Source organism: Convolutriloba macropyga, chromosome 1, assembly GCF_964194025.1.
Source record: "Convolutriloba macropyga chromosome 1, txConMacr16.3, whole genome shotgun sequence".
Taxonomy (NCBI): Eukaryota; Metazoa; Xenacoelomorpha; order Acoela; family Convolutidae; genus Convolutriloba; species Convolutriloba macropyga.
The window spans coordinates 6,529,987-6,552,997 of NC_134468.1; the positions used below are offsets into that span (position 1 = coordinate 6,529,987).

The 23,011-nt window shown below is 36.1% G+C and overlaps 2 protein-coding genes across 3 annotated transcripts in view; both read left to right on the forward strand.

The window, feature by feature from the left end:
* LOC142334527 (equilibrative nucleobase transporter 1-like) lies at nucleotides 1–22,346 on the forward strand. 2 transcript variants are annotated; one of them, XM_075382629.1, is made up of 11 exons: nucleotides 2–600; nucleotides 4,451–4,641; nucleotides 5,098–5,144; nucleotides 5,222–5,301; nucleotides 5,896–5,988; nucleotides 6,430–6,709; nucleotides 9,734–9,930; nucleotides 14,407–14,575; nucleotides 15,165–15,257; nucleotides 17,942–18,134; nucleotides 21,866–22,346. In XM_075382629.1, the coding sequence occupies exons 1-11, from the start codon at nucleotides 370–372 to the stop codon at nucleotides 22,143–22,145; spliced, it is 1,854 nt and encodes a 617-aa protein (XP_075238744.1). In that variant the 5' UTR covers nucleotides 2–369; the 3' UTR covers nucleotides 22,146–22,346. The 2 variants fall into 2 exon arrangements, with proteins under 2 accessions (XP_075238752.1, XP_075238744.1); XM_075382637.1 differs by lacking the exon at nucleotides 15,165–15,257 and having other exon boundaries at nucleotides 1–600.
* The window catches only part of LOC142334575 (NSFL1 cofactor p47-like), a 300,271-nt gene that overhangs the window by 264,803 nt on the left and 12,457 nt on the right, over nucleotides 1–23,011 (forward strand). The gene's annotated exons all lie outside the window — the stretch shown is intronic.

Genomic DNA, 23,011 nt, shown 5'->3' on the forward strand with positions numbered 1-23,011 from the left:
CATCTCTTGTCTATCTGTTCATCATCAACTGTGATCACTGAAATCATCTAATTGACCTCATTGACTGATACCATCATATCAATTTAACCGATTATTTCAGACCATTGAATGGATCGCCTACATCTATCTCAGCACAATCACTCAGATTTACCTGTCTCTGATTAAATATATGAACAGATAATCGAGTATTAAATCAATTTTCTTTCAACTCATTCTTGTCACCCTTCTCTGCTGCAAACGCGATTAGCTGAGCTGATCAAAGCAGTAAATAGAAACATAGATTGTCAAATCATTTCACCCTCTGTAACAAGCTATTAATTCTATCAATTCTTGTATACGTTAAATTATACATCAATTTCAACTGTTGTCATGAAGAGTGAAGGTCGGTTGAAGTATCAGAAAGAACTGAATGTGGTCACATTTGTGCTGGCACTTTTCGAGTGTCTCTGCTTTGCGGGAATTATTTTCGGCTGGTTCAGCATTCGGCCAGTACTAGAGCAGGAAGGATTCTTCGGTGCTCAGACGAAATCGCAAGTTCAGGTTTCTGAGTTAATCAGTGGAGCTGCGAACAATGAGACGAAGAATAGCTCACTAGAACAGGTGATGTTTCTGAATTTTCTAAAATATGCACTATGTTTCTAAAGGTTGCATGACAATTGACCCAATGCCAAAATACCCAATGCAATTATACCCAATTCACATTGATATCTTCGTTCCATAATCCGAGTACTAATTAGCAGAAAATAGCTCTTACACGTATGATTTAACAAGCGGATAATTTAATCCCATGAGCGGTTGTGATAGTTTCATATCAAATCCCACGGGCCACTGAGGCATGGCATGGCCATTAAGTATGTTAAAACATACGGGTAATAACGACTGCTAATTTGTTGTCGGATTATTGAACAAAAATATTAAAGTACATTGGGTATAATGGCATTGGGTATATATAATGCATCTGGTTATTTTTCAAAATGTACGATTCGTTTATAAGGTGACAATACTTCTTTTAATAAAACGTTTGAATATGTATATGCGTGAAGATGCCACCATTTTGTGAACTAAAGTTTTTATTAATTTTTCTTTTTTTGACCTTTTTTTTGTTCCTTCTTAAGTGTACTTAAAAGGTACTGTACGTTGCAAAAGGAGACGGCATACACTTTTTGATCTTTTAATTTTTGTATGTGGTGTCATATAGTATCGTTTGAAGATTTTTTATGATGCCTGGCAGTCAGTTTTTTTAACAATTCAAAGAATTTGAATTGTATTGGTGCGCTGTCTTTTTTGATCTGTTCACACTTTCTGTGACCTTTTCTTGTCAATGCGATTTCAAGTTACAGTAGTGATTTTAGTCATGCTGGAGTAGCAAGAGGAGCCAAATGCGAGTAGTTTGAGGGCGTGGCTTCAAAGTTTCGGAAAACTTTTTTCAGTTTTGTTATAAAGACAAGTGAGAAAATGGTGTTTAAACAGATTTTATTTTTACGTGCGGCAAATTCTCTTCTGTTTCGTTGTTTTTCTTTCCATCTTCTACTTTTAAAAAACGACGATACGTGTGTTCTAGTAATGCTTAGTTTTATTTGGTTAAACCCCTCAAAAGGGAACTGTTCGTTTTTAAGACTTCGACCCGATTTGTCTTCATGAAATAAGTGATTTTTGGAAGTTGCCTGTTTTTGTAGTTTCTATGTTGTTTTGCTATTTAGTCTGATCAATGATAGATCTCAATGGGACGTCTGAATTATTATACTCATTTGGGTGGAAATCCACGGTTCAAGTGACTTTGACTAACTTTTTTGAAAATTATTAGCGATTTATTTTAGTTTTTCATCTTTTGTAGTTTTTTTTCTGTCACTAGTCTTATTATGTTTTGTCCGCTTTAAACTTTGTCTGCAGTGATTTTCCTCAAAGTTGGTGCTTTATGTCTAAACTCCAATTGTGTAAAGGTCTTTTGAGATTGACGTTGTTGGGATTGAGGCCTTCGATAACACTATTTTTCTTTACAAAAATGAACTAAATTTGTTTTTTTTTTGTGTTTTGTTTATTTTCGTGTACGTCTTCATATTTGATTAATAGCCGCCCTCATCTATTCAGCCGCCTATTATAGCGCTCCTATTTTTTTTTACTTCGTCGAATAAAAAAATGTTTCGCTTTACCTCATTTTGCCGCCTTTTCAACATTTTGCGTGAAATCTTTTTGACTTCTCTAGGCTAGTTTCTCTCTTCTCTCATTCTGCTAAAAGTGATTTTGAACATCAGTTGCGCAGCAAAGCAATTCAAAATGAACAGAGTCAGTATAAAAAATTGAAGTCAGAAGTAGAAACGGGATAAACCCATAAAGCCCAATTTTAGATGACCGCTATTTGAACGTCGTTCCTATAAGTCTTATTTACCATCTCTAATGCTTATTGTTATTGATAGGAGCCCCTGTAGCCTCTCTCTAAGAAACAGAAGTATGTTCAACTACAAAATGCCTTCAAAATAAATCGGACTTAAAAAAATGTTTTTGTCCAAAAATCTTTCTTTTTCAATATCTTCTGTTATTTCAATCCCAATCATGCTTATTGGAATCAACGGCGGCTATTTTCCGGCAATCTGCCGGGTATGTTTTGTTTGTTATGAGAGGCTGCTCGTTTAAGGAGTCTGATTGTTTTGTATTCAGTCGCTTCGATTCTTTGAATTTTAGCTCATGACTTGTCCTGCTATGTTTATAGTTCTTTGAATTGTAAGTTAAATTTCATCCAGTTATGGTTTGTAATTCTACATCTTCTTTGATCTTTGTTACCGCCATGTGGTCGCGCTCACGCATCAGGAAATAGTACTTTTTGGTGAAATCTAACGCTCAATAGCTGAATTTTTGAGAGTGACGTCATTGCGTACTGCATTCCTTTCGGGTTTTAAGGTCAATCAAGTAATGGATATTTGTTGAGCACTCATTGGTTTACTTATAACATCTATTATGTTGCTTATAAATCATTCGTGTTTAATTTTAAAATAAATAGGGCTTGAAAAAAATAAAGCTTTTTTAATAGCAAATTTTGTCTTGGATCTTGGTTGGTTTTTAATTATGGGACCTGAACGGTCTATTTCGCGGCTGCCGTCCGGCAAGCTGTCGGCTAATCGTTTTGCAGGATGCAGATATGGATTTTTTCCTTTTATATATGTATTGTGAACTGGGGTGAAAATCTGAAACACCCTTGATTCAAGGACGGGACGCCTCAAGCGTTTTTGAAAGATAAATTTTCATTTTTTTCGTTCTGTGTTAGGAACTTTTTAAAGTTTGGAAATTTTTAGTTTTTGGTTGAACGAATATCATAAACTTGGATAATTTACTGCCGAGAAAAATGTTCAGGCAAAAATTAATTATATTATGAGTAAAATGAACTATTTATTAGACATGTATTTTCTTGAAATGCATGTGCTTGCATTTCAGAGCTTCCTTGCATTTCAGAAAATTAATTTATTGTGCACTGGAGAGGACCTTTCCTTTACTTTTTTTTCTGTTAACAATTTTGCCCTGAACATCTAAATCCCTATGATTCAAACTTATTGATGATTACTTGTTAATTATTAATGATATGCACTCCAAGTTTTGAATCGCCATAAATCAAGTCATATAAAAGCAGTTCAACTTTGGGATTCCCGAATTTGTTTAGGCTTAGGAGTAAGGATGTTTAAGCTGTTTTGCCTTTCATATTATTGGAGTGAATTCTAATTATACTTGGGAAAAAATTATGCTATCAGGTTTTAATAATTCGTCGTTCTCTAGGGTCTATTCTCTGTAGAACAAAGTAAATTGGTTTAATGGTATCCCGATTGTTCTTTCTGATCCCTGTTGTCTGCAACCAATCTGTGACGTATTGATGTTCGTTTTTAGAAGTTTATCTGGTCTATTTTGCGAATAAAGTAGTTTCGGAATGAGGAAGTACAATCTCACTGTAACACCTGCTCGTCGAGAAGTTCAATTTTAAAAATTGGACCAATGACCTTCACAGGTTAAGAATGCGCTCATGTCAAACATATGGGTCTTTTTGATTTTTCTTTGACTCATTCATGTTTCTCATGATTATTTCCGATGGATTAGAAAACTCTATTCGACAAAGTTCAGCTGTTGTTTGCGTTCTCTCACGACGAAAAATTGACGAGAAGTCATTGTGTATTGGTGTCAATTCGGCTCCGAAAAAAAAACCCTGCGGAAAAAAACACTTAATTTTAGATAGGAACTAAACCCCCGCTTGATTTTTAACGAGCTACGCATTTAGCGCGTTTGGCTATGCCTTCGCGGCCTGTGGGACTTCATATGAAACTATCACAACCTATCAATTTATCACGACCGAAATTCACATTGAAAATGGGAGTTTATTTCCATGGGGGTTTATCAAATCCGTATAATTGTATCTATTTAGTCACAATTTGTCAAGTAATTGTCTTATAACCCTCTGTTTTTGTTCACCCAGGTCTCTGCCCCTGAGTGCGGAGAGGAAAATAATGAAGATTCCTCAAAGGGTGGGGGAGGTGGGATTAGTGACAGCGATGCCATGTTCAACCTGGTATTCACGTTGGCATCATCGGCTGTTAACTACAGCTCACTGTTTACAGGATTCCTGCTGGACAAATTTGGAACTATGGTGTCCAAAATACTGGCCAGGTAAGCAACAAATTGGAAATCAAAATATGTTCGAAGCAATTCAATTTTGAATCGTACGTGGGTTTTGTGTCCGTGAATGCAACAATACGAACAAAACGGCGCCATGTACCAGCTATCCATTATCACATTTGGACAATAATATATCAGAATTTATTGAAATCGGACACTAAAACAGTAAATTTAAGAAGCGTATCAGCATAGCAGTCTATATACACTTCGGGTTATTGTCAGTTATACATTTCGTTTAATGAAGTAAAGACATTTCTTTGTTAATTGAACTCTGCTCTCGTAAATATTCATACCAAATTGTCAGTTGTACTAATAGGTATTTTAATTACGCTGGTATAATGACCTTCCAGTAATAAAACGACATCTATTTTTTCGATTTTTCTGATTTTTTTAGTTTAATGTAATTGCTTGAAAATATTGCACTAGATGTCAATTTCTTCGTTTTAGTTTGCTCTTCTCGTCTGGTCTCTTCATTCTGGCCTTCGCTACTCCAGGTACGCGCCTTATAACTACCAAAACTAATAGCAGCCCACAAAATTGATGTTGAGTTGTTTATCGGTTTTATTTTTAGACTCTTCATGGCTCCTTTTCCTCTCCTTCTCCTTCTTGCTCCCTGTCGGAGGGTATTGGCACTTCATAAGCAATTTCCAGGTATTTTATGATTGATAAATATGCTCTCACGCAACCTATTGGGGGGGGGGGGGGGGTCCGTTTATGCAAAGACTACAGGTCAACGGTTGTACCATCCCATAAGGTGACCATCTTTTAATTGGGTTATCGAAGTTACCACCGCCGCGACCTTTTTGCATAAAATGAGTTCTCGAATAGGTTTGTTTTCTGTACTTATATGTTGTCTCGTTGACTTGCATCTCATTTAAGATAAAATCCCTGACGAGTCAATACTCAGGTACATTCTCTGAGCATGATTAGACACCTGCAATAGTTACCCAAGTGGAATGCTCTTAGGTGGTTTCAAATAGTCCATCAACCATGTTGTTTTCTGCTTGCTTCCAATGAATTTTATGCATATTACTTAAATTACTTACGAGTTGTCAACAGTGGGGCCTGAGTTTGGGCTATTTTGTGCTTCGGCTCGGCTTAGATTTAATTTTTGGTTGGAAATCTTCTGTATTCTTGCTTGATGCGTTGATGCGCTTGCCATTGCATTTGCTAATTTTTTTTGTTAGTTTCCGATTTAGTTCCGGTGGTGTGGCTACAGTATCTGTTATGTTATTTGTGTTGTAGATTGGGAACCTGTTTGGCAAGTGGCAGGGTACAGTCGTCACTATATTCAGCGGCAGCTTCGACTCTTCCTCATTCGTATTCCTCCTCTTCGCGGTAATCCAATTTTCTTGACCTCCTATTTAATAACCTGGAACATATAGATACCTCTCGTGCACCCATAGTTAGTCCTCCAACTTGTAACCTACCGATTAAATTTCAAAATATCTGTGATCCTAAGTGTGGTGTTATAATCTTATAGCTGTAGATTGCAATCAAAAGAGAAGAGAATTTGGAATTGTTACAATCTATAATACTGAAAAATGTAAAACTGAAAATCTTTAATCTGAAAGAAGTAAGTAAAAGAAGTTTTTTTGCTGAAAAAAAAACAAAACTGCTGACAAAAGCTGAGGTTTTGATTCAGAATTGGCGTTTCTTTTTTTTGCTTAGATATATAGTGATAATCCAATTGACTTTTAAAAAAATTAAAAATTATGATTAGCTAGTGAAACTTTTTATTGTCTTACATCAGAACTTTATTCTGGGATCTGGTTTTAGGAACTGTACGGATTTGGCTTCTCACTCAGAACAATCTTTTTGGTATATGGCTGCGCTAGTATGTATCTATTGATCAACACAATGCTCTTCTTGCCACGCTCGTACATCCCCTTCCCACTGCCAGAAAACTGGACAAAAAACTACAAATTCGGCCAGGAGTCACCACTTGGCAACGCTGCCAATGATCAAAGTGTACATCAGAAAGATGAGGAACTATTGAAAGATTCCAGTGAACCAGTTAAAGAAGAGTTTGGAACACCTGAAGGTGAAACGGAGAAAGGTATGACTTTCTTTTCAAATATTAAATTGACAATTAATTATTACCATAGTCATGGTCAACAATAATGAAATAAATTAGTGTAGTCTGATATTTCGACAATTTTTCAATTGCTTTATTTCGTGAGTTTCTCCTATCGCAGCTCTGGTAGAAAGTTAATTCTACTGAAGGATAGCATGCAGTAAGTAGAATGGAATTCTTAAGGCTGAGCTGGCTCAAAACCGCTCTATCAACGCAACGATTTTTTTGTCAAAATGGATGATATAGGCAATCTAACCATGACTATCTCCCTGAATGAAATTTTCGTTGTCATAACGATATATGTAAAGAATGTACAATTTTGCATCAAGAACAGTTTGCATTGCTTTAATAGTATATGACATCGTCAGGGTTTTAAAAAGTCAACTATAGATGGTTATTAATAGCTGCGATAGCGATGGCTGAGTGGAGCTATTGTTGGCATTCTCCCGGTTTTTGTGACTCGAATAGGAGTATTGTTTTTTATCGGTCTTTTTTGCTAGTTGTAAGCTGAGCGCAGCTATATTGCGGCAATCTTGGCTTTTTCGACTCAATGAGGGGTATTGGTATTCTTCAGGTTTTTTAAGCTGAAGCATCACTTGTACTTTGACTTATTTGGTTTCGAACATTGGTTTCTGTTTTCTCTCACTATCTCTGTTCTTGTACTTTCTCTTATGGTTTCGGCTCCTTTATGCTGTACCATATTTCTTCATTTTCTCTCTTCGTCTTTTCTCGCGTTCTTTCTCTCGCTTCCCTTTTCGTCCTCTCTATCTCCTCTCTCCCTCTTCTTTTCGTGGTTGTTTACTAACTTCTTTTGTTTTATTTGTCTGTTTTTAATAGCCGCCCTCATCTTCGCAGCCGGCTATTATTGCGCTCCTATTTTTTTTTTACTTCGTCGATCTTTTTTTCGCTTTACCACTTTGCCGCTTTTTCGACATTTTGCGTGAAATCTTTTTGACTTCTGTAGGCTAGTTTCTCTCTTCTCTCATTCTGCCAAAAGTGAATTTGAACATCAGTTGCTCAGAAAAGCAATTCAAAATGAACAGAGTCAGTATAAAAAATTGAAGTCAGAAATAGAAACGCGATAAACCCATAAAGCCCAATTTTAGATGCCCGCTATTTGAACGTCGTTCCTATAAGTCTTAGTTACCATCTCTTATGCTTATTGGTGTTGATAGTAGCCCCTGTAGCCTCTCTCTAAGAAACAGAAGTATGTTCAACTACGAAATGACATCAAAATAAATCGGACTTAAAAAATTTTTTTGTACAAAAATCTTTTTTTTTCAATATCTTCTATTCGTTCAATCCCAATCATGCTTATTGGAATCAACGGCGGCTATTTTCCGGCAATCTGCCGGGTATGTTTAATTTATTTTTCGTTTTCTACGTTTACGGTGGTTCCTGAATTTTCTTTAGGTTTTCTCTGCATTGTTTTTCTGTTGTTTCCTCTCTCGTCGTTTTTTTTCGAGTTTTCTTCTCTTTAATTCACTATTTCGTATTTTTGATCCCGTTGGCTTTCTCACTCTTGTTTGTTTTTCTTCCCTGTTTTCAACCTTCTTTTGTTCTCCGGCTTTGGGTTTTTTCGTATTTTTAAATCTGCTTGCTGAGAGAGAAAGAGAGGGAGAGAGAGAGATAGAGATAGAGATAGATAGATAGATTGATAGAAGCAAAAACTATGATGAGACGGAGAGCAAATAGAAAAAATACGAAAATCCAAAGGCAGAACAAAAGAAGGTTGAAGGCAGAGAAGGGAAACAAAAGAACAAGAGTAAAAGAGAAAATAAAACGTTAAAGAGAAAAGGAAAAATTGAAAAGAAAATTGACGATTGAGGGAAAAATGAAAGATTACAGTACAAAAAAATTGCTTGAGAACATTAAGAAACCACCGTAAGAAAAACAGTAGTAGATAAAAAATTAAATTAAAAACATTTAATTAAGAAGAACAGAAGGAATTTTTAAACAACCGAGAGATATTGAAATCATGAGAGAAAGTACAAGAACAAAGACCTCTTTATACCTCATTCTGTTTTGAGTTCTTTTGTAGTGCTCTGCGATAACATGTATTACTCTTAACTCACATTAAACCTTTTTTGACAGGTTTGGCTCTCTTCGTTTTTGTTGGTGTGTCTAAAGTAGTTTCGCAAAAAAACTCTTTGAAACGATTGCACGTACACCAGTTATAACGAATAAATTTTCAATGAGAATTTCAATTGTTAAAGTTTCAAGATAATATGGATTCACATAGCCTTTACGGACCTGCTAATTTGAACTGAATTGCGTGCTTGGCATCATGTAGTTCTTAGCGAGATTTGTTGTCATGAGCGTGATGAAACATCTTTAATTGCTCTTGAACGAAGTTCATAGCAACTATTGTAAACGTGTTGGTCTTTTTTATGCAAATTTTTCGCTTGAACATTTTGCGCTTTTCTTCCAGAACGTTCTTTGACTTCTCAAGTGACTTTTTCACGCTTTCATTTATTCATTTTTGAGTCAACTCTATTACTCTTACTCCGAAGTAAAGCTGCTTGCTATTATAAAATCGGTTGCAGCATAGCAAAAACTAGGGCATGATAGTCGAGTGGGTAGTGCTTCGGGGTACTGATCGGGAGGTTAGTGGTTTGAACCCCGGCGGGGTCAAATGTATTTCCACCGGCCTGTTGTTCAAGAGCAATTCTTCCGACATTAGTCGGTTTATGTTTGTACATGCTCGTGCGCTCTCAAATCGATTTTTGCTTGCTTTAGTTGAAGTAGATAAGGGCAACTGAGTATGAGTCACTCTTATTGAAGGTTATTAGAGGGCAGCTACTAGAAACAACCCATAGCCATGCAATTTCTACTCAAAAATAGAAAACCTCAGCAGTTAATAAAAAAGGGACATTTCTCCGTGTCTTTTTTTGATGCTGGTCGTGGAAGCTATCGCAGCGTTTTTGGCAATTGGCAAGTTATGTTTCATTGGGGATGGTTGGTTTTGTATAGCTCACTATTGAGTTCTGTGTTTTCGTCTTTTAGAGCATGACAGAAGCAGCATTATGGTGGTGTCTGATGAAGAGAATAACCTGAAAGAGGTCGAGATTGATATGAAGGAGAATGAAAATAGTGACAAGAAGGTCGCAGGAGACAAAGATGAGTTTGATGCAGTTGCAAAGACTAAAAAGTTATCAGATGATGCAGACAACGTCGAGTTGAAAGAGAATAAGGATGAGCAGGTTGGTAATTACTCTGAAACATTAATGTTGGTAACAATTATTCTACTGCTGATTAATAGCCGCCCTCATCTTCTCAGCCGGCTAGTTTACAATAGCTATTTTACAATAGCGCTCCTATTTTACAGTTCAATGAATTTGACTTGTGTTTGGGCGCTGTCTTGTTTTAAGACATGTTCGCAAATTTTAATGATTTTTGAACTCATTGAAGTCATGATTTTGTTCACGTTGAAACAGGAAGTGGAGCGAAAAAGTGAGTGGTTTCGCGGAGCGAAACTTTTTTGCTCTAATTATAACATGGAATGAGAAAAAGGTGTTTGAACAAGAAATCGCTTTCTCGCTGCTGGTTTTTTTGTTTTAATGCGGCATTTTGGCATTGATGTTTGCAGTTTAGTCGCCGTCAGCCTCTCAGCGGCTATTATTTAGGTGCATCTCCTTTCTACAACTCAAAGAATTTGAATTGTATTGGGGCGCTGACTCGAAGAGGAGTATTGGAGAAGTCCTTTTTTAAATCAATTTTATTGGAGTGATTTTTGAAGCGGGAAATGAAAAGCGTGAAAAAAATTTGGAGTGATTTTGGCGCTGAACAAAAGTGCGGGGCGAAAAGAGTGGTTTTTGTTCATACCGCTGTTTTTTTGAGAGAGCGAGAAATTGATGTGTGAAAAAATTTTCTCTAAGCGAGCGAAGAAATTTTTTTGTTCACGTGCGGCATTTAAAAGCAGTTTTTTTGCAACTTTTGATGGTTTTGAGGATTGATTATGATATGTATTAGTTTTAGGCTTGTTTTGACCGGAATTGAAGGTTTCAAGTAGTTAATTTTAGTTTAATGCTAAATTGGAGTTTTTTTGATCGGTTTTGCTGGCTTTTAAACGAAATTTAAGGAGTTTTGCCTGTTTTTTTTGTTTTAATGCTTTAAGTGGAATTTGAATGGAAGTTCTTTGTTTAAGGAATATTCAGTTACCAATTGACTAAAGTTTTCTTGGTATAAATCATTTTTTTCTTGGGAAAATTGACATAAAAAATGAGAAATTTTAAACCTTTTTTCTTATTTTTTTAATAGCCGCACAGCGATAGCTGGGGCTATTATTGGCCTTCTCTTGGTTTTTTTTTATTTCGTCGTCATGATTTTTGTTACGACCATATGACGTCACAGCCACTTTTTGTTCATTCGTTCATGCAATTTTGACTGAAATGCATGTGTGACGTCATTTTTCGCTCTTAGTGGAGCGAGTTTTTTGTTCATGCGCGTGATTAAATTTTTGGTCACACTTGACTTACCTCACTCTCAAAAATGACTTCCTGACTTTGAAATTGACTTTTTTTTACTTTAATTCAAAGAGATAAGGTCAAATGGGTGTGTGTCACTCTAAATGAAGGTTATTTGAGATCAGCTAATAGAGGCAGCAATAACTTATACAGATTTTTAATCAAAATCTAACAGATCAGCCTTCAATGAAAAGACGAATTTTTTTGGTCTGTCTTTTTTACTGTTTTTTTAGACTGCCGATCTATGAATCTATTGCGGCTATTTTCTGGCAATCTGCCAGCTATGTTTGCAGATTTTCTTCTTTTTTTAATCTTAGACAAGTTTCTTTGCCTATAATGACTTGTCCTTTGTTTTGCGAGCTTTTCGTTGCTCTAATTGCAAAGAAACTTTTTTCGGCTTTATGTTTCCTTGTACTATTAAAAAAAGTCATTAAGTTTTTCTAGTTTTTTGTTCAATTTGTCTTTTGAGTGCGGTTTCTTTTCTTCATTAAATTTTTTATGGCATTTGTGGAGATTCAGGGTTCACAATAGTTGTTCTAGTTGTTTAGTCATAAGTATGGGCAATTTTCTCCTTCGAGTCGTTTCCGGAATTGTTCCGGCTATGTTTTATTTTTTAAGATCTGTTAACACATTTTCATAATTTTTGAAGTCAAATCGGAGTAGTGATTTTGGTCACGCCGAAACAGGAAGTGGAGCGAAAAATTGAGTGGTTTTGCGGCGTGAAATTTTCTGACTCTAATTTTAACGTAGAGTGAGAAAACGGTGTTGGAACAAAAATGCTCGCTAGTTTTTCTTGTTCACATGCTCCATTTTGGCATTGATTTTCAGATTTTTTCCATTTTTTATCTGATTTTTTGGAAATCTTTTTCCCAATTCACTCAGAGTCCAATCTAAGTATTTCTTTAGTCAATGAAAATTCTTTGAATTGTACGTCAGGACTTGTCCTGCTAGCATTTGGCATTTAATTCGCTTTAGCATTTAATCTCGTTTTTCATGTCACGATTTTCATGTTTGATTTCTGACTTACCTCACTGTTTCAACTAAATGGATTTTAAATTCTTTTACGCATTGAATTACGAAAGGCAGCTAATACGTTCAAAGTCAAAAGAGCAAAATCAAGAGCCCGGTCATTAAGTCTTAGTGCATTAGGTTATCAAAGTTCATTAAAGCGATTACTAGCTGGCATTAGTATTATGCTTAATAGCGTTCAGTTTAGAAGCTGAATTAGGTTTAATTTTAGATTTTAACCGAATATGCATAATTTGCACACTCACGAAAAATTCTGTCAATTTCTATCTCTTATTTCCTTTTTCTGTCTCAATCCCAATGTGCGTCAAGCGGGTCAACGGCGGCTTTTTTTCAGCCATTTGGCGGCTATGTTTTTGGTTTTTTGATCCAATTTTTTAAATGGGTTTCCCAATGCATTCATAGTCCATTGTAGGTCGTTTGTCTGTTTAGTCAACGAATTTTCTTTGAATTGTGTCAGTAATTGTCCTTCTATGTTTTTAATTTCAACATCGAACAAAAGTTTGTCTGGCTTTTGTTACTTTTGTTCACAGCCTGCTCAACATTTTGCATGAACACTTGTTGAATTCTCTAGGCTACTTTCATTCTTCTGGGCTAGTTTCATTCCTCGCTCATTCTGCTCGAAGTGCGTTTAAACAGCAATTGCTCAGAAAGCAATCTAAAGTGACCAGAATCAATATCGAGAAACGAAATCAAAATGGAAACGGTCTGAACCCATAAAGCCCAGTTTTAGATGCCCGCTAGTTCAACTTTGTTCTTATTTTTAGTATATGTTAGTCTAAGAGTATGTTAGAACAAAATCTTAGTCGCCAGAGGGTACTAAGTTGCCTGATACGAGGGCGCTTGCGCCTGAGTGCTGGCCTGGACACGAGGCCGGAGGGGACCAAGATTTTGTTCTGACTTTTTTAGAAAACCAAAGGCTACAAAAGTGTTGAATGTCATTTGAAATTGGAGTTAGAGTAGAATTTTGCAGATTGTTGAAAGAAAAGTTTTCTTAAAAAGATGCAGGCGTTGAAATAAAGCAAACTTCTCCCCCTCTGATAGCGAAGCAGTCGGTGATTTTTAGCGGTTTGTTTCAAGAAATGAAAGTCTTGATTTGTGTCTTATAGGGAAGGACTTTCAAGAAGTATACAGGACAAAAATATACTTTCACTTCTTTAACTCTAAGTTCAAACTTTTAAACTAAGATCTCTGCCTCGAAGTTTTATTGACCGATGAAGTCGTACCCTGGATTCTCTAATGCGTTTTTGGCATTGATGCTAGCCCCTGTATCCTCTTATGAAGAAACAGGAATATGCATAACTACAGAGTCTAATCAAAATTTTTCCCCATGGAAAAATGTTTTTGTACAACAATCAATTTTTATCATTGTTTTTCGGTTACTTCAAGTCCAATCGGTTTTATGGGAATCAATGGCGGCTATTTTCCGGCAATCTGTAGGGTATGTTTTTTGTTTGCTTGAACTTTCTTTAAAATGTAACGGATTTCTTTGTGAAAACTGAATTGCACTCGAGATTTATTCACGAATTTGAGTGTAATTTAACTGTGAATACAGAAATTATCAATCGTTTTTAATTCTCTCGAACGATGTTAGAAGCAATCTTTTAAAAATTATACAAAATTTTTGCTTGACCATTTTTGCGCTTTTGTTCTAGACCAATTTCTGCTATCAAGTTACATTTTCGGGCTTAACTTTTAATTTTGCGTTATCTATATTGCTCTCATTCTGAATTTAAGTCTGTTGTAAGTACAAAAGTGATTTTAAGCGAGCAAGACGCAAAGCTGGTCAAGCTCATTGGTTAAGTTCGGAGACTTCCATCTGAGAGGGTTCGAGCCCCTGAGTGGTTGTTTTTTTTGCAGCAATAAAACATTTTTAAGCTTCACCCCCATAAATCGTTCGAGAGCAGTTCATTCGATCAAAATAAATCCGATCAAGACACGAGTTTCGGCGCCGTTTTTTTTTGAGGCAGTTCCTTTTATTAATGACTGTCAACATTTTTATTAGTCCTACTTAACTCCATTCTCCCGTGTAGTTGAATCACTCATGTAGAGGACTGTGAATTCTTGATTTCCCTAAACATACCCCCATGTGATGACCAAGTTTATCTTTGTAAAAAATTAGCGAAGTATGCAGTTTGACCTTCACAAAGTTTCTCGATTGTCTATTGAGCGAGAAGATGCTTTCAGGATTCTCCACAGCCACTGCAGAAAGAGTGTTCATTTCTGTGGGACTGTGTGTTCACGCTCAAGTTCTGTTGTCATGTGGTGTTTGTCTCTGTCAATCAGCTCAAAATCTACATATTCTTGTCTGTGGTGCTCACCTTCTTAGAGACATTTGACCTCAGCAAAGATGAATGTTAGTTTCGTTCGTTCTTGAACTAATTTAAGCAATTCGTTTCTATCTTATGATGTATGAAGGCATACAAATACAACCTCCTTTTAGATATTCTACATACATTTGTCATGTTTTCTAATTAATTGCTTCTCGAATGAATTAAGAAGCAATTATTGTAGTCGTGTTTGAAAATTATTGAATGTTTTGTTCTAGAATGTTCTTTCGACCTTTGCGTTTTTGGAGTAACTTTTCCGCACATGACTTTTTTTAATGTTCGACAATTGCTCTTCCATTCATACTACTAGACAGATGGAGTGAATTGGCGGCAGTTTAGTGCGAACAGCCGAAAGTGAACCAAAATTCTTCCCACTTTTTCCTCTTTAAATTTGTCTTTAATTAGGCTCTGATAAATAACATCATTTGAGTTCCCTTATTGAATTTATGCAGGATACTATCCCCAAAACTCTGCTGAAGGTGACGATAATAAAAAGTCACCTAAATAAATTTGAAACCCCTCCTCCCTCTGCCCTGTCTTTTGAGAGCAATGCATCGACGTTAGTCGACTTATGGTCACAAAGTTGCATGATCGTTTAGCGATCTTCTTTTTCAGTCGATGCAATGAGGCGGACTCTGGGAGTAGTTCAACTGACTGGCATCCTGTGGTCTCCCATCGTGGGTCTAATCGTGGACAGAAACAAGAGAAGTGAGAACTGTTGATGACTCTCTTAAGGGTCTTATTAATAGCCGTCTCAGCTTCTCAGCCGGCTATTACAGCGCTCCTAATTTTTTTTATAATTCAAAGAATTTGAATTGTCTTGGTGCGCTGTCTTTTTTTAAGATCTGTTTACGCGTTTTTCGACTTTTTCACGTTAGTGAGAAGTCAAATTAGAGTGGTGATTTTGGTCACACTGAAATAGTAAAGGGAGCGAAAAATTGTGTAGGTTTGAGGCGTGACTTCTTTCAAAATACCTTTAAAGTGGAGTGAGAAATTGGTGTTTGAACAATTTGGCGGTTTTTAGATGGATTTTTTTTCAGGTGCGTGAATTTGTCTTCTGTTTTTAGAGTTCCCTCTCCTTCACTGCTTTTAAGATTGTAAATATGTGTTCTGTTTGTGCCTATTTGCTTTTGCGTGAACTCCTTAAGGGGCAGCTCACACTTTTTATGACTTTGCCACTATGTGTTGTCAAAATATATTAGGGATTTTTTGATTTTGACCCCCTTTTTTAAATAATCTGTTGTCTTATCACTTAGTATCATCAATGACAGGTCTGGTTGGTTGTTAATGAGGCATAAAATTACCTAATTAATGGTTTGAGTTAACAGCTAGGGTTTTTTATGACTTTAACACTACTTTTTCTCAAAAAGTTTGAGTGAATTTTTGAGGTCTGCAAGTATTTATTGAACTTTTTGATGTCTTATCAATTAATCTCATTGGGGACCGGTCTCTGATAATGTTAATAGGTGTTAGTTTTATCGATTTAATCGTTTTTGTTCAAAGCTAGTGCTTTCTATGATTGTTTAGTTTTGTAGTTTTGAAAACACTAATTGTTTTCAATAATAATAATTATTGAATTTTTCTTCGCAACTCTGTCGTCATAACTCTTAGTGTTATTATTGACGTGTCTCATTTCTTAAAAGGATTTAATTAAAGCACGTCATTTCAGTTCATAGCTATTGCTTTTTTTGACTGATATGCTTGTTCGTTTTTAAAAAAAACTTAGTGATTTTTTTCAGTTCTGGTAGTATTTTGTTGTACTTATTGCTGTCTTATCACTTAATCTCATTGATGACAGGTCTCAACGGGGGTCATTGAGGACTCAATTAATTGATGAAACTGTATCCTTCAGTAGCTGCTGCGTTCTGTGACTTTTAAACTAAGTGTTTTCAAAAAGTTTTAGCAAAATTTTTTGCGTATTCTTGGTTATTTGTCTTATCATTTAATATTTTTAGTAAGAGGACTCATCGACATTTAATGACAGGTTGCTGATGAGCAGTAGAGGAATATAGTTGGTGGTTTGAGTTCATAGCATTGTTTTTTGATGCTGATTCTGTCTCTCCAAAAAATAAAATAAAAGTTGAATTTTTAGTCTTGCTTGTTTTTGTTGTTTTATTGCTTAGTCTCATTACTAACTTTTCTCATTTGCCTTTTGAAGTGGAGTGATTGTCAGGTCAATAATTAGTAAAATTATTTGAATTGTATTTCAGGACTGGTCCTGCTATGTTTCTTTACTTCGTCGGATAAAAATTTTTTGCTTTACCTCATTTTGCCGCCTTTTCGATATTTTGCGTGAAGTCGTCTCTCGGCTAGTTTCATTCTTCTCTCATTCTGCTAAAAGTGTTTTTAGACAGCAGTTGCTCAGCAAAGCAATTCAAAATGAACATAGTCAGTATAAAAAAAACGAAATCAGAAATAGAAACGGGATAAACCCATAAAGCCCGATTTTAGATGTCTGTTACTCGAACTTTGTTCTTAGTTACCATCTCTAATGCTTAATGGTATTGATACTAGCCCCTGTATGATCTCACTACGAAACAGGAGTATGTTTATCTCCAAAATGATATCAAAATAGTTCGCACTTTAAAGTTGTTTGTGCAAAAATCATTTTTTCAGAATTAACGGCGGCTATTTTCCGGCAATTTGCCGGGTATGTTTGAATCATCTTTTTTTACTTGGCATGTCGTTTTATCGGATTTTTTACTTTTAAGTATCCTTCTACCTTAACTGGTCTCATAAGTAAACAGTTAACCTCTGAAATCGGAGATGAAATTACGACTTGTTTTAATCTAAAGCCTTTGAGCACTAGTTGTCGTGGTTGCTGATATTATGTAGATTTAGCAGCGACATTTTGATATTCGTGATGCCGACACAACGCGACAGCATCTCTGTTGGGTAAATAAATAAATTTAAACAAAAATACTTAAAAGCCAGGACTGTTTTTGTAATGCGTTTCTCCTCAAACAATGTTTCTGTTCCAGCCAACTGTAAATTTATTATCTTGCATCCATCCGGTGTCATTATTTCTGAAAGTTGATATAGTTTGAGATTTCGTCTTTGAAATTGGCAATATTAGAGAGCATGATTAGTGTGTATATGTCGGATACAAACTTTTATTCCAGTTTTTTAAACCAATAAAATTACGTAGTATTAAGTTAGTTAGTAACAAGCTGTGAGTTATTAAATGAGAATAATTTTTTTCCTCCTTGAACCAATGTTTTCTTCATAAGATTGTTTGGTACCACTATTGAGTGTTTTTGCACCAATAATAATTTGTATAGCCTAATAAGAGGCAATATTCGCCATTGCAATTTTTATGTATAATGAGAGAGGCGTAAAATATGAAAGATAGATGGCCGAAAGGAAAGGGGAAAGGAATTAAATTACCTTAGGTAACTCGTCCAAAGTGGAGAGTGACCCTCTTGGTGACTTTGCCCTGCCTCTCTTCATCACGTGTCTCTTGGGCACAATTTGCAGTGGTACTCTATTGGTGCCCTCTGCCACTGTCCAGTACGCCTCCTTCTTCCTACAAGTCATCCTCAGGGCTTTCAATTATGGACTCGCCTTCTCATTCATCGCTTGCAAGTAAGTTCAATACTTTCTTCATCTTTCTTTGCGAATCAAAGGTAAAATTGTAGTCAGGCAGTAAAACTTTACGCAGCTCAAATTAGTACCTTAGCTTGCAATTGAATTCTGAATGGAAAATTAAATGGAAACACGTACGCAAAAAATATCTTTTGTATGTACAGCGCATTTGTCAAAGTTTCTTGCCCGCTTAGTTGCTCTCCTAATTTTGCTTGTATTTCTTAACTGTCGTATTAGTAGCCCTCTCGCACTAGTATTATCTCACTTTTGACTCTTTCTCAAATGTGGCGAAAAATCGCCAATTTTCTGCCGTTTGATTCTCTATATACGTTAAAACATAAATCCTGGCCCCTCTCAGGCCTTGTGCCTAGCGTTCGGGCGCAAGCGCCCTCGTGTCATGGAACTTAGTCCCTCGTGAGACTTAAAAGTTTTCCAACATATGCTTACCAAACAGTTATGAATAAGATGCATTGATTTCGTTTATCTCTAATAGAGGAACTCTTGTTAGCTCCGATGCTTTCTGTCAGTTCATTCACGTGCACATTTTAAAATGCCGGAAGTCTGCCGTGTCAGAAGTTAAAATGCCAGAAGTTGCTACTTAGCCGGAAGTTGACTTACGTTAACTTTCGTCATTTTGAAACGCGCCCGTTTAGAGTTTTCAGCACGGCTACGTGACTCTGTATAAGTCACTTCGAAATTCGTACTTAATATCTCGAACTGCTTCGCTGCTCTCGATATACACCAGAGGTTCTCAGTGACTTCAAGCAGAGTCACGTAACCATTACAAGAAATATCCGTGCATAGTAGAATTTCAATGCAAAGTAATTGAATTTTTCAAATGTAGTGTTTTCTGAGCAAATTGGAAGATAATCATCAAAACGAGTCAAATGAGCAAATTGGAACGCAACAGAATCAGTTTTTCCAAATACACTGAAACCATTGATGGAAGCACGTTGTGAATGGTCAATTTCAATAAAAAAGTGGTTGTCTTGAAAAGGCTCAAAAAAATCACAAACCTGCAAGCAACTTAACCTAAATATGTTAAAAAGGCATATGATTGATCATCTTTAATAATATATTTATCTACAAAGTAGAGCAAATGGAACAGAAACCCATCAAAATAAAAGGATTGATTGATAGGAGGGCGGATTGTAGATTGTAGATAAATAATGAATGTTCTCATACGGTTGCTATCGCCATCGAGAAGTTATCAAACATCGAGAAGCTAAGTTGTTGAATGAATTCAAGAGGGCGATAATAATCGTGTTTCAGTTTTTAATCAACTCTGGTTGCTACTACTACTGTTGCATAACTTAAGCTACACAGGAATTGAAGACTATCGCAACGAGAGATGATTAAATTGTCACACTGATGCCTTGATTAGACTACTAGTTTGTCACGCTCTTTTACCGCCACTGTTTATTATAGCTGCAAAGCTGTAAACTGAACGGAGCTATAATGCAGTGCTCTTGGTTTTTTTTTTGTTTCGCCGTCTGACGCTCTTTTTCGTTTTACATATGTTCACAAAGCAGAGCTGAAAAAGTCAAATTTTCTGAATGACTTCTTCCTCTCACTAACGGAATTTGTGCTTGTGACTTCATTTCTCACACTCTTTAGCCAACGTTTTCAGCTCATTTGCGTGATTAGATTTTGATCATACGTGACTTACCTCACGCAATTAAATGACTTTTGAACTTTAATATTTAACAATTTGAATTAGTTCAAGTTCAAAGGAACTCATATGTGTAATAAGGGTCCCTGATGAAAAGGCTTCGGCGCAATGAATTTTAACAAGCTTTTTAAACTTTTCGTTGAAATTTTTTTTACATTGCTTTTGAGCTGCTTCGATAACTTTTTCAACTTGTATCTGTATCTGTTTCTATCTCTATTATACGGCACGCAAGTCTCTTCTTTCGCAGCTATTGTGGCAATCTGCCAGCTATGTTATAGTAATAGTGGGATAAAAATGTGTGATAAACTCGTAGTCTAATAATGAAGCAGTATTATTAGTTCGTAGTATTAATTGGGCGTTAATCTGTTATTTCATTGGTAAGATATGCGACTGTTGTTATCGCAACAAGAGTTGATTCATTTTTGAAGTGCTAAGAATTTTGATAAGGAACAAGCTTTCTCGTTGTGGACATGTTCTTGCTTCTGTTTGACTGCACTAAACCAAAAGGCAGGAGTTTGAAATGAGTGTCTAGTCATTGAAGTGAACTACCAATGTTGATTAATAGCCGCCCTCAGCATGACTTCTGACTTACCTCACTCACTGTTTCAACTGAATGGATTTTCAATTCTTTCACGAATTGAATTACGCAATCTAGTAAATACGGTCTCAGTCAGAAGAGCAAAATCAAAAGATCAAAATAAACGGGAGAAGCATATAAAGCCCGGTCATTAAGTCTTAGTACATTAGGTTATCGAAGTTCATTAAAGCGATTGCTAGCTGGCATTAGTATTATGCGTAGTAGTCTTCAGTTTAGAGGCTGAAATAAATGTAATTTTAGAATCTAACCGAATGTGCAGAATTTGCTCACCAAATAGAAAAAAAATTGACACTTCGAAAAATTATGTCAAATTCTGTCTCTTATTTTTTTCTGTTTCAATCCCAATCTGCATCAAACGGGTCAACGGTTGCTATTTTCTGTCAATTTGCTGGCTATGTTTGATTTATAGCCACGCTCATCTTCGCAACCGGCTATTATAGCGGCCCTAGTTTTTACAGTTCAATATTTTTAATTGCGTTGGAGCGCCGTCCTTAAGATCTACTCAGGAATTGATTTTTGAAGCCAAATTGAAATGATCATTTAATCACGCCGTAATAGGAAGTGGACTGACAAAGAAGTGGTTTTGCCCCGCAAAATATTCCACTAATTTTAGAGCAATATGCGAGAACGGCGTTTGAACAAAAATTTGCTTCCTTGCTAGTTTTCTTTGTTCACATGAGGCAATTGACATTGATTTTACATTGATTTTCTTTTGTCTTTCAAATTTTTTGATCAGAAATTTTTTCTAAGTGGATTTCTTAATGCATTCATAGTCCATTCTAGGTCTAGTTTTTTGTTTAATCAATGAAAATTCTTTGAATTTTGTCAGGACTTGGCCTGTTATATTTTTAATTGCTCTTGAACGAATTTCATAGCAATTATTTAAACGTGTATGTCTTTTTTATGCAAAGTATTGCATGCTTGACAATTTCGCGCTTTTCTGCTGGAATATTCTTTGACTTCTCAAGTGACTTTTTCATGCTTTCGTCGTTTTTCATTTTTGAGTGATCTCTATTGCTCTCACTCCGTAATTAAGTTTGTTGCTTATAAATTGGTTGCAGCACACAAATAGAAAGTTATGATGGCCGAGTAGGAAGTGCAATTGGTGAGGATCGTGAGGTCAATGGTTCCAATCACGGAGTGGTCAAAAAAATTTCCATCCGCCTGTCGTTCGAGAGCAATTCTTCGGAGAGCATTTCTTCCGAATTTATCCTCTCATTGTGGAACAGAACAATGTCTAACTACACAATGAAATCAGATCTTTTAAAATATTTTTTTTTGTACAACGATCAATTTTTTCAGTTCTTTCAATCCCAACTGATTGGAATCAGTGGCGGCTATCTTTCGGCAATCTGTCGGGTATGTTTTAATTATGAACTAGGCTAAAGTTAACCAAGACATAAACTTACGGGTTATATTTGAAAGTGGGGAAATTTGGCTGAACAATGTTAAATGTTTTAGCTTCCCCCCTCAACACATTGGCAAGCTAATTGGTCTGTTGATGACAATCGCAGCTACTTTCTCCCTCCTCCAATATCCAATTATACAATCTGTGGACTCTTGCAAACCAGATTTCACTCAAGTTCACCTACTCTTGTTCGGGCTAGGAGCACTGCCTTTTATCCACCCTCTTACGGCGTGGTATCAATCGAAGAAGAATCGAGATCGAGCGTCGCCGAAGCTACAAGACGATTACGTTCTCACAGAAATGAAGAAACCTGATAGAACTTCGGTTGCGTAGTTTTGGCTCTCGAAATGTCACATTCGTGTCAGGTCTTTTTTCTCCTGTTTACAATTCGAACATAATAATACACTTCTACCTCCAGAACTAATGCACTTGAACCCTCACAAAGATTGTTTTGTATCGTTGATGTTGTTGTTTTATTATGTACGCTGGTGACGTAAACTGCCAACTTAGTGCTGAAAAATTCTGTGTGCTTAATTTGTCTATTTTCTGCGAACAGACATTGCTTTGTCAACAAAAATTAATGCAAGACTAGAGGGCATTGCTCAAAATGTGTTTGCCTTTTTTTCTAGCCTCTTGAAAATTTTGTTCATGTACAGCTTTCAGTGTAGGAGCAGCCAAGGACAAAACGATTTTTGACCACTCACGTATCTCTCCTTGGGAAGTACATTTCGGAACAAATTTCGCCTCACATATTCTTGGCCTTTAAATCAGAAATTTGCCGATTTTTTGCACCTATAAAAAATTCTAAGCTACACCCCTAAATCAAGTTCCCCCCGCCTGTTGTGCGAGAGCAATTCAGTCGACTTTAGTCGGTTTATAGTTTTTGTAATTGTTGAGAGAATACGTTGTAAGAATACGTAATTGTTGTAGTAGTGAGTTAGCTTAAGATAACTCAGCAGTCAAACCAACCACATTTGGACACAGTATGTGACTGCTCTATAACGAAAAGCAATTTTCATATTCTTGTGGGTTTGTTTTAGCCATATTGTGGTGCTCTTGTGGTTTCATCTTTGTTTCGTCGTCTGTTTTTTTTATTGCTTCACGACGGATAGCTCAAAAGATTTTTCTTGTTAATTGCTCTCAAAGTTTTTAGCAAATATATTAGTCTTATCGTCTTTTTACGAATCGAAGGGGAGTAT